This window comes from Austrofundulus limnaeus, unplaced genomic scaffold (assembly GCF_001266775.1).
Source record: "Austrofundulus limnaeus strain Quisiro unplaced genomic scaffold, Austrofundulus_limnaeus-1.0 Scaffold155, whole genome shotgun sequence".
Taxonomy (NCBI): Eukaryota; Metazoa; Chordata; class Actinopteri; order Cyprinodontiformes; family Rivulidae; genus Austrofundulus; species Austrofundulus limnaeus.
Window position 1 is genome coordinate 1,145,232 of NW_013952557.1, and position 15,523 is coordinate 1,160,754.

The window sequence follows — 15,523 nt, forward strand, 5'->3', positions numbered from 1 at the left end:
CACACACACACACACACACACACACACACACACACACACACACACACACACACACACACACACACACACACACACACACACACACAATTTTATTTAGCTTAAGAAGCATAGTAAAAACTGACCCTTGTGTATAAAGTTTCAGGTGATTAAAGAAATTTGTAGCGTTAGCATTAGCTTTCTGCCACTGGGCTCGCATGCTCGCTTGATAAGTGAGAGTGCATCGCACACAAACGTCAATGGCAAATAATAATTGGTGACTGTTTTTCTGATGATCAACTGCACACGACAGGTTTTTACCCAACCTTAGTTCCAGTTTGAGGTGTTATATGAAAGAGCCTTGTGTTAGAATGACGTCCACTTTCTCAGCTGCTTTGTTTAGTTGATGCAGGGAGATGATGTTCCTCTGCTAAAATATTATCTGTCACGACACACTGAGAGCTGTTAGATGCCTTTCAGGGTTTTTTTATTTAAATGTTTATCGTTATTCAAATTGTACTGGAAGTTAGGAGAGAGTCTGCCTAAGGCGAGAGACTTTAAAGAGCAGTCAGGTCTAAAAGAACGACATATGGTTTGTGTTTGTTTTATCTTCTCCTACACTCACGCCAACATAAAGTCCAGTGGCTGGGGAAACCCCAGGCCTCTTAAAGCGCCCTCTGCCAGCGTGTCCAGACCTCTGCGATGCGTCTGCAGCCGTAAACCTGACACAGAGCTTTTGATGTGAGCTGGTGTCTAATAGGAAACGTGTGGGTCTCAATCAAGTGTTTGTCCGCGTGGACAAGTTCTGCATGGGGAGACTTTGGGAAGCCAGGAAGTGGTGGGCTAATGATGGCCGCTGGGCGCTCAGCAGGCTTTATGAAAGAGCACCTCCTAAGTACTCCTGCAAATTAGCAACAATATGAGCAGGAAGCTGTAGAGTCAACAGGGCCTCTCATTGGATGATTTTTTGTGCCCAAACTTATAAACAAAAGCCCTTTTAATTACGTCAAGGTTCTGAGTTTCATAACCCCAATAAGAGTCAAACGAGAGAGATTTTATTGTTTTCTGAGGCGTACAGATGCTGCTGAGATGTCCTGAAGTGTTAGCACTTTTGTTTGTCTCAGTTATGTTTTTATTTTATTTATTAGGTTTTTATTACCAGACACTGTTAGTGACCGATTGTGTCACTTAAGTATGATAAGATCCATTTTAGCAGTCCGTCTTTATGCTTCATATTTTCTTAAGTGTGTTTATGAGAGAAAGAGACAAAGAGAAAAGTCTGATCACATCCAGATGTAAATGGAAGGAATTAAACAATAAAAGTGGTTCTTCCTGTAAAGACATAAGAGCGTAGATTTTGTGTTTTATTCTTCTACTGCCTGATTATTTATGTTCTCCTCTCCCTCTGCAGGTATTTGGTGCATTGATCATGAGCTTTGGCCTGTGGGTGCTCCTTGACAGCCAGAGCTTCATAGCCGTTCTGCGTAAGTGTTAAAGCATCTCATCACAAAAAAAAGCCATCACAGAAGTTTATATTCGGTACAGTTAACCAGAGTCCTCTGAGGACAAAGTAGGCTGAAACAGAAACTGGAGAATGTGGGGAGGGAAAAAAAAATCCTGAAAATCTTGGCTCACTTGTTGCAGTTTATGACCAGTTTTATCCCATCGGACTCATTCCCACAGAGCCATGAAGGGATGTTCACACTGTATCAAAAAAAAGTGACTCACCAATGAAACTTGATGACTTCCTCTGCCAAGCTAACTCGCCCCTGCAGACAGACAGACAGACATGCCATGGCAGGCCACATCTGTGGGATGTAGGTTTGTCAGTGGGAGGTGACAGAGTTGATAATAGCATCTGAAGTTGATTTAGCTCAGCTTGAATAATAGCTGTTTAATCCCCCCCTCCCCCAGTTTCCACAGAATTTACTTTTGACTTACCCAGATGGTAGACGTGCACAGATGTAATCACCCACTCTTACAAATGTTGTCATTTGCACTACATTAACACATAAGGGAAAGACACTACAGTTTTGAGTAACTTCCTAAAAACAATTCTACCAACTTTGTTTTTGTACAATAAAAAACCTAATTAAACCAAAGTCCAGTCTTGCTGGAACAGGAGAATATTGAATGAAAGCTGTTAGTTCCCATAAATGTTTTTATACTTGTAGATGCTTCCATGCAACTAATCACCATTTATAAAAATAACAACCTTTAATTTTAATTGGAAAAAAATTTGATCAGTTCTTAGGAAAGGAGAACAGAAGAAGTGGGGAAAGCTTATTTCTAGAGGCAGAGCAGGTTGGAAGATTGTTATTGTTTTTTAACCTCCTACAGGCTCTGACATGTTAAATAAATTTGAAACTGAGGTTTTGAAAAAAATCAGTAAAACTTTAAAAACTCGAGATTGCTCTAAACATCCGTATACCTGCAAAATAATGGAAAATCAGTGTAAATTACGGACAATCTGCACAACTTGACATGTATGCCACACTAAAAGAGTTTTGGAGTTCTCAGAGTAAAAAAATCTTGAAATGTCACCTTTGCATTCTTTGTAGCCAGCCAAAAATCAACTTTTAAAAAATGATATTGTTACAGACCCAGCTCTAATGTAGTCAACAACCTGAGGGCGTCTTTTTCTTTTGTTTACATTTAGCTCTCTGCACATGCTTGTTTTCATGGCAGCTTTACAGCAACACATACAGACTGACGCAAGTACTACGTTGTTTTTTTTCTAGAAAAAAAATTCTAGAAACAGTTCTGTGTTTATGAAGATATTTTTCAAAACAACAATAAAACCTCATTATGAAGTCTACAGCTGGTTCCTGTCTCAGATTGGGCATCATTTTGTAATGATTTAATACTTTGTGGACCCAGTAGAATAAGCTTGCAGACCAGATATGGCCCAGGAGCCACCAGCTGACAATGGGTTAACGAGTGTAGCAGATCTAAATTCAGTCTGGAGGTCTTTTTATTATGACAGGTGGTTTATGAAGAGCTTGTTTCCTACAGGAGACAAACTAAATACCACCTTCCTGTTTGAGCCCTTGAGGTCTGTAAAATGGGGAGAAATCAGTTCAAGGTTTTACTGAGCTGAGTTTTCTAACCTTTAGTTAGGCCTTCAGAGAACAAAAACAGGATCTATCATCCCTGCCAGTCCAAGGCCTATTGTTGCAATAATCTAGCTGATGATACGATTCACTGATCCCCTCAGGACTTTCCCCCTTTGTGGGTCTCTACTACCATCTCTGCTGCGTGTGTTTTTGTGGCTGTAACCCAGCAGGGGTCAACCTCGACTCCACCATGGAGTCTTAACTCCGCTGGAAATCTCTTTACCACTGTGTGAAGGAACAAAAGCGGTACCATTGCCTGTCTATAAACAGGATCTCCGTGTTTTCAGTTTCCATTCTTCATGTGTTCTATTAGCAGAAGCCTTCGCAGCTGTCCGAGTGACCTCAGGCAGGAAAACTGTGCAAATGTTGTGAGTTCAGTCCTCTTTTATTTTTCAGTTAAAAGAACATCCTCTCCTCAACCTAAAGCCCTTCACATCACTACAACAATGATAATATTCTACTCTGGCTGCGTGATTAGTGTTTATCTTACTGTATGTTTAGCCTGGGAGAGGAGATATGTGTCCAGAGACTTTGCCAAAGCACAATTTGGACAAATGCCTTCTAATGATCCAGAGAGTCGTGAAGAGAGAAAGAAGAAACTTGGCATTGCTTTTCCTTGAGCTATTTAAACTGTACAAACTGAACATTTAAGTTAAAGTCGATTCGCCTGTGTTTACTTTTCAAACCTGGAAATTGTGTCAACTGTGGCTTCTCGCCACCTGTATGCGAGCTAAATGCGTGGCTCTGTTCATGCTTACTGTGGGATCTGCGATGGCAGAAAGCCCTCTCTCCTCCCACAGCAGCCGTCTTGGAAAGCAGCATAACTCTTTCCCCTTTTAAATGGAAAGTTCCATTAAAGGCAGAAAAAAACTCTATAACAACCATTGCAGAGTAACTAGCAGAGTCCTGCATGAAAACTTGCTTTGGTACACAACAGTAGAGAACATTGAGGCAATTGTTTGTCTCAAAATATGTATAGGTGTTACCTCAGAGCAACACACCACAGAACAGTAGGATGTGTGAACATTTGGTGCTCTGCAACATTTAGACACCTGCAAAGGGTTGACAAGAAACCCCCCATTTTTTGAGTTTTAAAAGCCATTCAAGAAAACAAATAGCCGAATAGAAAAATAACCCATAATTGTATCGCTGTTAGCAGCAAATCTGTTGTAAAAACTGAGTAAAAACAGATCATGTAGATGTTTACAGAATGTAGTTGAATTTGAGTTCCGCTTGATTTCTTTTAACAGGAAAACCACACAAATGCAACAATGTCGCATGTTCTTGATGCCAATCTCAGTATCTTACTACTCAAACTGCAAACTTATAGTTAGAAATGGAGCAGTTTTTATTTCTGAATTGGGTTTTTCTGGTATACCCATTGGAGTTTAGCAACAGTCAGCATGTTTAGTGTTTTTTGATGTTCTCACTCAGTCTCCTGTTAGCAATCAGACTACTAAGAAGTTTTTTTTAAAACACACTAAACCCCCACATGTAATTAATATGTTAAAGAAACCCATGCACATCTGTTGCTTTCAGAGATAGTAGTTATGTCGTGTATTAGAGAGACTAAAATACAGTTCAGCAGTGTGTTCCTTACAGAGTATGTTTCTGCCTACTTTAAGTACAACCCTGTAGCCACATGAACACCTGAAACATGTTGAGCTATGTATTTTAGGTTTCAAATACGCTGAGACCACCACAACATGTGCTGCTGTGGTAACTTATGTTGAGTCAGGGATGCTTTTGTGCATGCTGGAAGTTTATTCTGAGTGCTTTTTAAGTGTTATACCAAGCTATAATAAACGTTTCCAGAGGTCGTAGCACTCGAACTTTATGTTGGGGAAATTATCGTTGTAATGTTGCATTTATTTTCATTAGTTTGACCCTTATTGTGTTTGAATTTAAAAAAGAGCAGAAAGGTTCTTTTCAGTTAAGTTGTGGTCATGAAAGTTTCTGCTGCAGTTGGCTAATTTTTTGATAACAATCCAGCCTGCATCCTGTGATAACAAGAAGCTGTGATAAAATCGTAAAAAAGTAACAACAGAGTTGGGTTTGGAAGAAGAATTAAGAGATTTTGAGGCTCACTGACTATTTTTGAACATGTGTCAGGGCAAAAATTTTATATAAAAATATAAGGAATCAGCACGTTTTGGAATTTAAAATAACTATGAGATCAGCTTTTTTTCAGCAGTGTTGCAGTACATTCATAAATATTAAACATTTTGGAGCTGCTGAGTCAGTCAATGTCTTGCCCTCATGCTTTGGAGCGACAGATCTGATGGTTCTGCCTGGTTTGTTTTGGCCAGGCAATCTTTATATCTTGGAACCGTTTCACCAAGCTCAAATTCTGGCTTTGTCTGTTTCTCAAGAGCCCTTCCAGCTCAGATAACAAACAGCCACGTAATAGCTCCTGGTATCTCTTCTTCAACCTTGCAGTTGTTTTCAGTCTCAGCCTCCTCTTCCTCCTCCAACTCCTCCTCCTCCTCCTCCTACCAAGGCTCTCCCAGTCTGCATACCTAAGAATGAAACCAATTAATCCATAAGAACTTGTCCTGGTCCAACTCCCTCTGGTGGTACACTATGTTAAATTATATTTTCATGCAGGAAAAATAAAATAAAATATGTTGATTTTAAAATGTCTGGTTTACTTTGTGAAAACTCCATGAATCATGGTAAGCATCTGTATCCAAACAGTGTAAATGTGGCCTAACTGTCGGCCAATCTCCGATGGCCCAGAAATAATGAAATTGATGCCACCTCTAATTCAGACCAAAGCATTGCAGTTCCACTTTATTTAGACCCCAACTGAATGATTTGAATGCGCAAAGGGAAGGATTTAAAAGCATGATGTCTACTTTAACATATCAGAGAAGTGCCCCTTTTTGCAACGCAGTTGTATTTACATTTTTCTTTCTGTTTTCATCTTCTCCAGAGGAATCATCACACACGGTGAAAGTGGCCTCATATATCCTCATTGGAGTGGGTTCCCTGTCAATGGCCATGGGCTTCTTTGGCTGCATCGGCGCCATCTACGAGATTCGATGTCTGCTGGGTTTGGTGAGAAGCAGACTGATCTCTGACGCTTCACACTTCAGTTTAAGACGTAGCATGCAACCATGGTTTCTGCACAACTGCTCAGGAAACAAAAAGTTGTGGTGAATTTAATTTATTCTGCTCATTCGATTGAAGGAGATAACTGAGAACACTCTAAGGGGTTTGGAGGAAACTCAGCAGAAAAAAAGACAGATTTTCTCTTTAAATGAAACATTCATGGAGGTGTACCTGCCTGGGCTCTGAATGGGTAATAACATGTGATAGATTCGTGCTGACAGTAAAGCTCTTCACCGTGTCTGCTAATGTGTTGGGCTGGGAGCTCCCAGCTTGGGCAGATTTACAAACAGGAGGGAGGTGTCAGGGATAAAACCAGTGAAATGTTTGGGGGGGTGGGGATACAACCACGGGGAGTCAGATCCGTGACCTCGGCTGTGTTAAACCTGTGAGGGGTTGGCTAAAAAACTGCTGCGACCTACTTCTTCGAGTGACAGTGACCAGCTGGCAGCAAACTCCCCCTCGCTTGTCGGACACAAACATTCTTGTTATTACCTCATAGTTAAAGCTTGAAAAGAATCCTAAATCTTCAGGATTATTTTGGAAATCTAATTCTTCAATTTGCTGGAACAGTACCTGTTGAGGGCAGATAAAGTAAGGTGGTAGCCCTGGTTCTGGTTTATTCATTAAAAACTGTTGACTGCTGTCACTGAAAATGATTTAAGGCGGTGCCTCACTGGGCCTGGCCCCATGATGAACTCGTGACCTGTTCAGGGTGTACCCCCGCCCTTCACACAGTGACTGCTGGTAAAAGATAATAGATGGATGGACTCACTGGGTTGTGACCGTTGCAGACTAGTTTGGAACTCAAAATTGTGGGAAAATTAGACAAAGTTTTAGTTGCTGTCTCGCTAAATTGTAAGAAATGCCGTATTTAACTTGGCAAGATAATTGTGCTGATTTTTTTGGCTCGATTTTGCCCTTCTGACAATCTTAAGGACACTCCGGTTATTGTGATGGCTCTAAACATTACCTTTTGAGATATTTGTGTCGTGTGGGGTGATTTAAGAGCTTTCAGCCTGTTGAATGTGACATGTAGCCAATCAGAAAGTGAGGAGAATCCAAAACATGGAGAAGAATTCAAAACACAGAAGACAAAACAGCTGTCATGGTGCACCAGAAAGTCAGCTGGACGTTGGAGACGTCTTTTTGTTTAGTTTTTTTCCTCTGCTAAAAATAGTCCACAAACTATTGCATCATTGCTTCTTCCTCGCCCACTGTGTTTATTTACTCTGAACTCACGTTTGATCTCGAGAGCTCTCATGAGATTTTCCATATTCTAATACAACACACACATATCGAACATTCTGATGTTAGATGGGTGTGTGTTGTATTTTGCTGTGGGGCTGTACACCACCCACTGTAACACCAAACCATTTATATCTGATTTTTCATCATCATGTGTGGGGTCTCTCAACCGACAATTTTAAAATGTTGCCGTGTGAACTATCGACTGATACAGGTTTTTGAAGGCCGATACCGAAACCGGTTTTTTAAACATCAGTCTAACTGATATGCCGATACGTGCAGCTGATATTTTTTGGCCGATTCTTGAAGCCGATACTACTTTTTCTTCCTCCATTAACATGATAAAAATAAGAATGATAACAAATGTTACACAAGTCTTAATTAAAAAAAATAAAACAAAAACCATTTATTAACTAAGCCTTGTCTGATGCAGGCTGTATTAAGTGCTACCACACAGGATTTATTCTTTAAAAAAATTAAAAATAAATAAATTCATTATTTATTTTATCTAATGCCAAATATTCTGTTCTTATTTGTATATTAACAAGAATAATATATTTTTACATAAACTTACAATTTTTTAATATCCCAGCATTTTTGATGCAAAAACAGCAACAAGCCTAAATAAAACTGTCAGAGCAACACAGAGAAAAGAAGAGACACACATACATCTTGCTATCTTTGTGAGGACTTCACACACACAGCGCACACAGCATCTTTGCCTCAGTCTGCTGCTCCCGTTTTTAACATCAGGCAAAAAATGCATTTAAAACAGCTCACATTAACTTTAGATCAGTTTGAAATGTACACCGAAGAGAACCAGCATCACCACTGCGGTCACAGTAAACGTGATGTGAGCAGTATCTGGTTCACATGATGGTGGACGGCTGCGCTCGCTAAAACGTGCAGTGAGAAAAGACCGAAAGCTTTTTTATTTTAATCCAGCAGGGAGAACAATAGAGGTGTTCTTCTGTGCCTCCTGTGAGCAGCTCCAGCATTTTTAAAAAGAAAAACAATGCGGACATGCTGGTTGCAGTGCAGTGCGAAAGTGAAAGTAAAGCATGTCGGAGCGCTCCCATCTAGAAAAGAAACTTAAACACAGCTGTTCTTTCTTCCCTCATATTCCGACACAGAGGGTAGAAACAGTTAAATTAGACAGTTAAAACACATTTACAGTTCATAACTCACCCTTCTTGTAGTTAGCACTCTGTCTCACAACATTAGCTGCTGCACTCTCCCCGGGGGAAGGGGCGGACACATGCGCTCGCGTGACCCAAAGAACGGATCGGCTGAACGTACAGTGTATCGGCCGATACTGATACAAGGAAAAAACGCAAATATCGGCCAAAAATATCGGCTGGCCGATGTATCGGTCGACCCCTAGTGTGAACCAGGCATGAGACATTCAGCCATGTTTTGAGTGGCCAGTTGTTGGCAGTGGACAGTATTTTATTGCCCACCTCCACTCACATCACACCCACCTCGATTTGCTTTGACACCCACCTTGGCAGCTGTCTCTTCTTTTCTGATTTACATCCAAAATGGTGAAGAAAGGAATCTTTATTGGACTGAGGATGAGTAGGACAAACAGAATTTTGATAGCTGCATGTGACTCACCGCTGTTTATCCGCTCTTGCAAGCGCAGAAGAACTATTGACTGCAGCTGCAGGTAGAATGCACCTGCAGTTTTGCATCTTTGCGAGGGGTTTTCACAAAAATCTCCACTCTGATCCCCTGGATTCAAACACCTTTGGTTTCAGAGGAAACATACTCGGTTTTTGCGTACACAAACAGCTGAACCGCAGCAGAAAAGCCACAGTATTGTGTAAACCAGGCCTTAGGGTTTCACCACCCACAGTGGGGTCCCAACCCCAGTGTTGGAAACCCTTGATTTAGAATATTGTAAACCAAAATAGAAGAACAATCAGTTAGGGCTGCTACGATTAATCGATTAATCGATGACTAATTTAATAATCGATTAATCGTTTTCTTTTTTCTTTTTGTTCTTTACTTTGTTTTTCTCTCCAAACTGCTTTGACACCTTCCACTGCATCCTCTTTTGTTTTTTTGATTAAAAAATATTTGCCTTCCATGGACCTCCATCACATATTTTTCTAGTGGGGAAATGACATCAATAGAAACACGTGGAGCTGGATTTTAATTTGTGTAATAAGACAAAACWGTCTTGTTGTTTTCAACAGTTTTCACCTTAAAGAAATAAGTTACACATCTGATGTTACAATACAAAGAGTTGGATGTTGTCTTGATATTTGTTAATTTTTATATACTGAGAAATATGTTAAATAAAAAATAATAAATAAATGTTTATTATAGTTTTTCCAGAGTGTGACTTGAATTCTGCATGATTTAGTTCATTTGTTAGATTGTTAACATCTTACACTATATTTCTTTTACTTGAATTTTATACGCTTTGGTTGAGATTTTATATTGATGTTAAATCTTTTAAGCTTTTTTTGTTAAAGAATTGACTCTAGAGTGCATATTTTGTGTCCATGAAAAAACTATTAAAGAAAATATTACAGTATTAAAGAACTGTTCTTGTTAATTTGATGAAAACATTTTGAATTTCCAGTGCACTCACATCAGAATAACTTATAGATTTGTTAGAATAATCAATTAATCGAAAAAATAATCGTTAGATTAATCGATTAGAAAATAATCGTTTGGTAGAGCACTACAATCAGTCAATCATTAGCCTGATTTTAATACTTAGAAGCTAACTGGGGGGAAAGAGTAAGGCTTTTTTGATGTGGTTCTTTCTCCCTTAATTTTTTTATTACACAGTTTTTTGATCAATGTTTTAAACACGTGTTTTTCTTTGCTCCCTGCAGTACTTCACCTGCCTTCTCCTCATCCTCATTGCTCAGGTCACTGCTGGAGTTCTCATTTACTTCCAGAGAGATCGGGTAAGGCTCAGGTTCAGTTTCCCTTCATCACTTCTTCCTTAAATTAACCTGTTTATAATTTCTCTTTTATTGTTTGCTGCTGTTCATATTGTGCAGTCCTTAATAATTGTCTATATAAACTCTAAGTTACCCTTTTTTTGTTCCCCCACCTTCTCACTCTTCACTTCACCACCTTTTCTTCCACTGTTACAACTTCTGCTTACTGGGGGTTCACGTTTTCCCCTCCCAGCTGTGGTTGAATCTGGGTGTGCTGTTAAAACCAGTCAGAGACCCCACAGTATCACTTTTAGATCATCATATGGAAAGTGACAGGATGTCAGTTTATGACTGATCTGACATCAGGTTCATGAAAAAACACAAGACAGTTAAAGCAGATGGGACTAAAGATGTTATGACTACTCTCGCGGAAGTAGCAAGCAGATCCTGTTGTTGTCTCAGTTCCTCCTGTAGAATGTATTTTTTTGTGTGTGTGTGTGGTTTTGCAGCTAGAGAGAGTGAGGAAGACAAATATTTTTTCAACGGATGTTACTAAAGCTGTCGCCACTTAAAAACTTTCTTCTGTGTGAAAAAATGGTGGTCTCAGGGACAAAAACAGCACCTACTTTTTAGATCTTTGGTGACACACTGCCCCCTGTAGGTAGAGATTAGACATTTAATGAATGTAACGTTTAAAAACTTAGTTAATAAAAAAGACTATTTGGAAGTTAAATTAACAGTACCCCAATTAAAAACACACTGAGCACCACAAAACAGTAAAAAAAAATGTTTGTTTGTTTTTTGTTAGTTTTGTTTTACTTCTCTTTTTTGTATGAAGATTAGAAAATGCCAAAATTAGTGTATTTTTCAAACAAAATAGTTTAAAAGATGATGTTATGAAGATTTTACTTTAAGACTACATTAAGTTAGTAAGCTTTACACTGGAAACATTTTCATTATGGTAGAAGTATAAAAAATGAAACCTACTTTATTTTGCTAAAAGAGTATGCTGATTTGTTTTTTCCACATAGTACTGTTTGAGTCAGTGCTCATTTGTAAACATCCTGATTGTCAGAATGCTATAAGATGATCTTTCAAACTCATTTTATTATGACCACTGAGCAGAAGGAGTTAGGGTTGGGCATAATCGTATCATGTGCAATTAATCGTCCGAAAAACATTAATCAATTATTTTTTGGCACTTGACAATTAATATGATTAATGCCACCAGGCAGACTGACTGGATAATTCCCCGGTCAGTCCTCTGGCTGCTCCTCTCCACTTCAAATATGTCAAACATTTAAACAAATTTTCTGCAATTCATTTATCTATCAACACAATTTAAAATTTGATGTATAGCCTGAAGTCTGTGATTTGGACAAAATTTGAAAAAGATTTTTATGAAGAGCCAATATTTCCCACAATTGGTGATGTGACCAGGACATAAGGGTGTCCAGGGACTCCAGGGGATTAATCGTCTAATTAATCATTATCGGCTAAATACCACAATTAATCGTGATAATTTTTTTTTGCCAAAATCGCCCAACCCTAGAAGGAGTATATTAACAGGCCTGTGTAATTACAAGTGTAATGAATCATAGTGAGGCAGCATTTTGTTTGAGCACATCAGTGTCTCTGACATGTATTATTTACAGAGGACATAAAAAACTGCTCTGTTGATCAACCTAACCAAATTGTTTGTGGAGGTAGATTTTAGTGTTTGTATGTGTGTGTGTGTGTGTGTGTGTGTGTGTGTGTGTGTGTGTGTGTGTGTGTGCGTGCGTGTGTGAACATGTGTATTTCTGTGACAGCACATGCGTGTGTGTAGCCCTCCACACACTCCCTGTGTTTAAGGCTCACCACAGGGCAGGGTGGTGCCCTTTCCCAGAACAGGGTGAGGCTCTCACTCATCTTCTGCAGAGCTGCGTCGCAGCTCTCACTCTGTGGTCTTTCCCTCATAAACCCAGTTAGTCTTTCGCACTGGATGTTGTGTTTTTGTAGTGTTTCAGCCCAGCGTGAGGCTTCACACGTGTGAACTGTGGCATTCTGCTCAGAAACATGAGGTTCAGATAAAGATGATGAATTGTGTCAGAAGTTATGGTGTGGGTATTTTTGTTTTCTTGGCTTTGGCACTCTGTGTGGGGCAGAGATGAGTCACTCCCTCAGACGAAGGAGTTTATGTTTCTGAGTGTCTTGTTTACAAGGGATGGCAGAATGGAGATGGAACGAAGGATCAGGACACTCGTTCTTACTAGGGGTGCACCGATTGCACTTTTCTGGCCGATCAGTCTTTTAAATGTCTGACCATCCAATTCTGACTTTGACCAATATCAATTTTTTAAATAACTGACACTGTCAGGTGTTATATGGTCACAATACACCTTCAATGTAGGGCTGCAACTAACGATTATTTTAATAATCGATTAATCAGTTGATTATTTTTTCGATTAATCGGCCAAATCATTAAAACACTTAATTACTTGAATATGAGTAGATATAAATTAAGTTAACTCCTTAAGGATGCAAGTTATTGATAATGAATTAATCTGAAGTTGATTTATCTTATAGATTGATTAGTGATTAATTAATAAGCAGCCATTTTTAAAAAAAACTGATTTTTCTCTTGAATCAGGAGGGTCTTCCCATAAAATGAAGGATTTTTTAAATAATCCCCTGAATTAAAAAACAGAAGCACATAATACATATTTTAACAATTTATTTTGCCAGCTGTATTAAATACTGACAGAAAAAAATGTGTATTTCTCCTACATGAAACATAACAAAATTTTAATAGGTTGCTGAATGAGGAAAATAGATTAAAATAATAAAATATGATTTTTAGATGCAAAACTGTTATTAATTTATTATAATTTGAATTTATTTACATTTAACATTTATTTTTTTCTCTAATTCTTTACTTTTTGTTTCATTCTTGTTGGTTCTGTTTGACTAAAACATTGTTTGACCCTAAGGCTGCCACAAACGATTATTTTTATAATCGATTAATCACCTATTATCTTTTTTCGATTAGTCGACTAATCAGATCATACGTTAATTGAATATAAAACATAGAGCTTATCGCGCCAGAATGCAGCTGCTATTATATAACCATCATTAGATTTTAGCTATATGCTAACTAAAAATAATTGCTGTGGAAGGYAAGTTCTGCTCTGCAGATATTRCACAGGTTTCTCTTTCATTTTCTTAAAATGATCCCACACTTTGAGCTCCGTTGTCAGGTAGCCATGATACCAGAGCCTGTCTGTATAATGTCTTGTGACGTCCACGGCCTGCCCCAGTTACCACTACTGTGCATGTGTGTCAAGGACAGAAAGGCCGATGTGGCAGTGGAAGGTGAAAAGGAGGAGTCAGTTGAGGTGGTTTGGGTATCTGATCAGCTGCCTGACCACAAAGCGAAGGACTGATGGACAGACGGACGGCTTTAGCCCTTTTTTTTGTTTCCCAGTTTTATCAACGTTGAACAGCTGATGTTTAAAACTGTGCACACACAGGACTAAAATACTTTATAATAAATGCTTCTGACAAATAAAAATGGACATCCCAAGTGAGACTCTAAACAGAAGCTGAATAAATGGATTTTAGGTGAAGAATTATATTAATCATTGAAAGATTAGCATCAGTGCTGTTGTATTTAGGGAGTTACGAAACTGTTTTCTTCCAAGTCTAATACATACCTTAAGGAGGATATTTATGTATTTACCTCATCTGGATATTAATGAGCTGTATGTGATCTTGCTGAGTATGAATGTGAACGAACAAGACAGAGTCTTAGGAAAAAAAGGTGATTTCTGTTTTCCAAACCTAATCCAAACGGAGGCTTGCTGTATTATAAATAAAACCCTTTTAAACTCTGCTTGTAATAATTTACTCTTTTTAATCTTTCCAGTTGAAATACGAGATGTCCAACATCATTAGAGACATGATGATCAGCTACACGGGCCAGAACAGGACCACAGAACAGACCTGGGACTACATTCAGAGGACGGTGAGTCAAAGCAGCAGCTTGTTTATGTAACTCAAAAACTGAAGAATAGATTTATTACAGTGAAACTGAACACTGTTTACATCAGTCTCGGTACTAACATCATGTTTCCCTCAATCTAAGGGTCTAGTTGTGTTTGATTGGCAGATCCATGTGCTAACTACAAATAATTGTTGAGCAACTTAAATACATTTTTACTTTAGCACTTCAGGAAGCAGTTGTGTATTTATAGCTATCATGATGCAACTTGATTTTTCTTAAGAGTAAGAGTCAACACTGAGGATATACTGTTTTATATTTAGTTACACAAATTTAGAAACTGCATCTGAACCATCCCTTCAGTTTGTGATGGTAGCTTTAATCCAGATGAGTCCAGGTGGTTTTGTACAGTGAGGTAATGAACCAGTCTACTTTAGTTTAAAAACCTACAGTCAGTGTTGTCACTGAAGATGTTAAAAGTGGTCAAACTTCATTGTTCTGAGGAACTCCGGATTAAAATAAAATGTTTTGCATTTTGTAACTGATCGAAGCCTCCTCACTTAAAAAACATTGGATGTTTTTAGAGTTTTCTGAAAACAGGCTAGGGGTCTCATTTATAAAGGATTGCGTGGAAACCATACTAAAAGTGAACTTACGGCCAAAAGGCGGAAATGGCGTACGCCAAAAAAAATTCTGATTTATAAAACCATGCGTACGCATGTTTCTGCACATCTTTCCTTTATAAATCACAGCCGCACATCAGCGTTTGCGCACGAGGTCCCTCCTCAGGTTCTACCCTCTACACGCCCACACTCAACCATAAACAGTCAATGTAAAGTACCTCATGAATRTTAAGATGTATTTAAATCAGTCAGCTGATCAATGCCAACAAAAGTGATTGGTTCAGACACGCTCCGACCTGCGTCTGGAGGTTGACAGGTGCTGACTGACAGCTGCTCACGTGAACAGAATGTCTGTAATTGACACAGATTTTCCCGCATTTTGCTTTAGATTAATCAAATGATTTTTATAAAAAAAATACTCAGCTTCAAATTAATTTTCCATCAGAGCCTGCAGGACAATAAAAAACAATAAAAATAAAATCAAATAAGTCAGATAAAATTAGAAATAAGTTCACCGCTCTTCTCCTCGTCCTCCCCCCCTCCTGCCTGCTCTGTTATCCGCGG

General features: G+C 38.7%; 1 protein-coding gene across 1 annotated transcript in view; it reads left to right on the forward strand.

Moving 5' to 3' along the window:
* Positions 1–15,523, forward strand: part of cd82b (CD82 molecule b) — a 29,432-nt gene that overhangs the window by 8,753 nt on the left and 5,156 nt on the right. The window contains exons 3-6 of the mRNA XM_014016803.1: positions 1,388–1,460; positions 6,028–6,152; positions 10,304–10,378; positions 14,262–14,360. Coding sequence (XP_013872257.1) covers positions 1,388–1,460; positions 6,028–6,152; positions 10,304–10,378; positions 14,262–14,360 — 372 coding nt within the window. The remainder of the gene's footprint in view (positions 1–1,387; positions 1,461–6,027; positions 6,153–10,303; positions 10,379–14,261; positions 14,361–15,523) is intronic.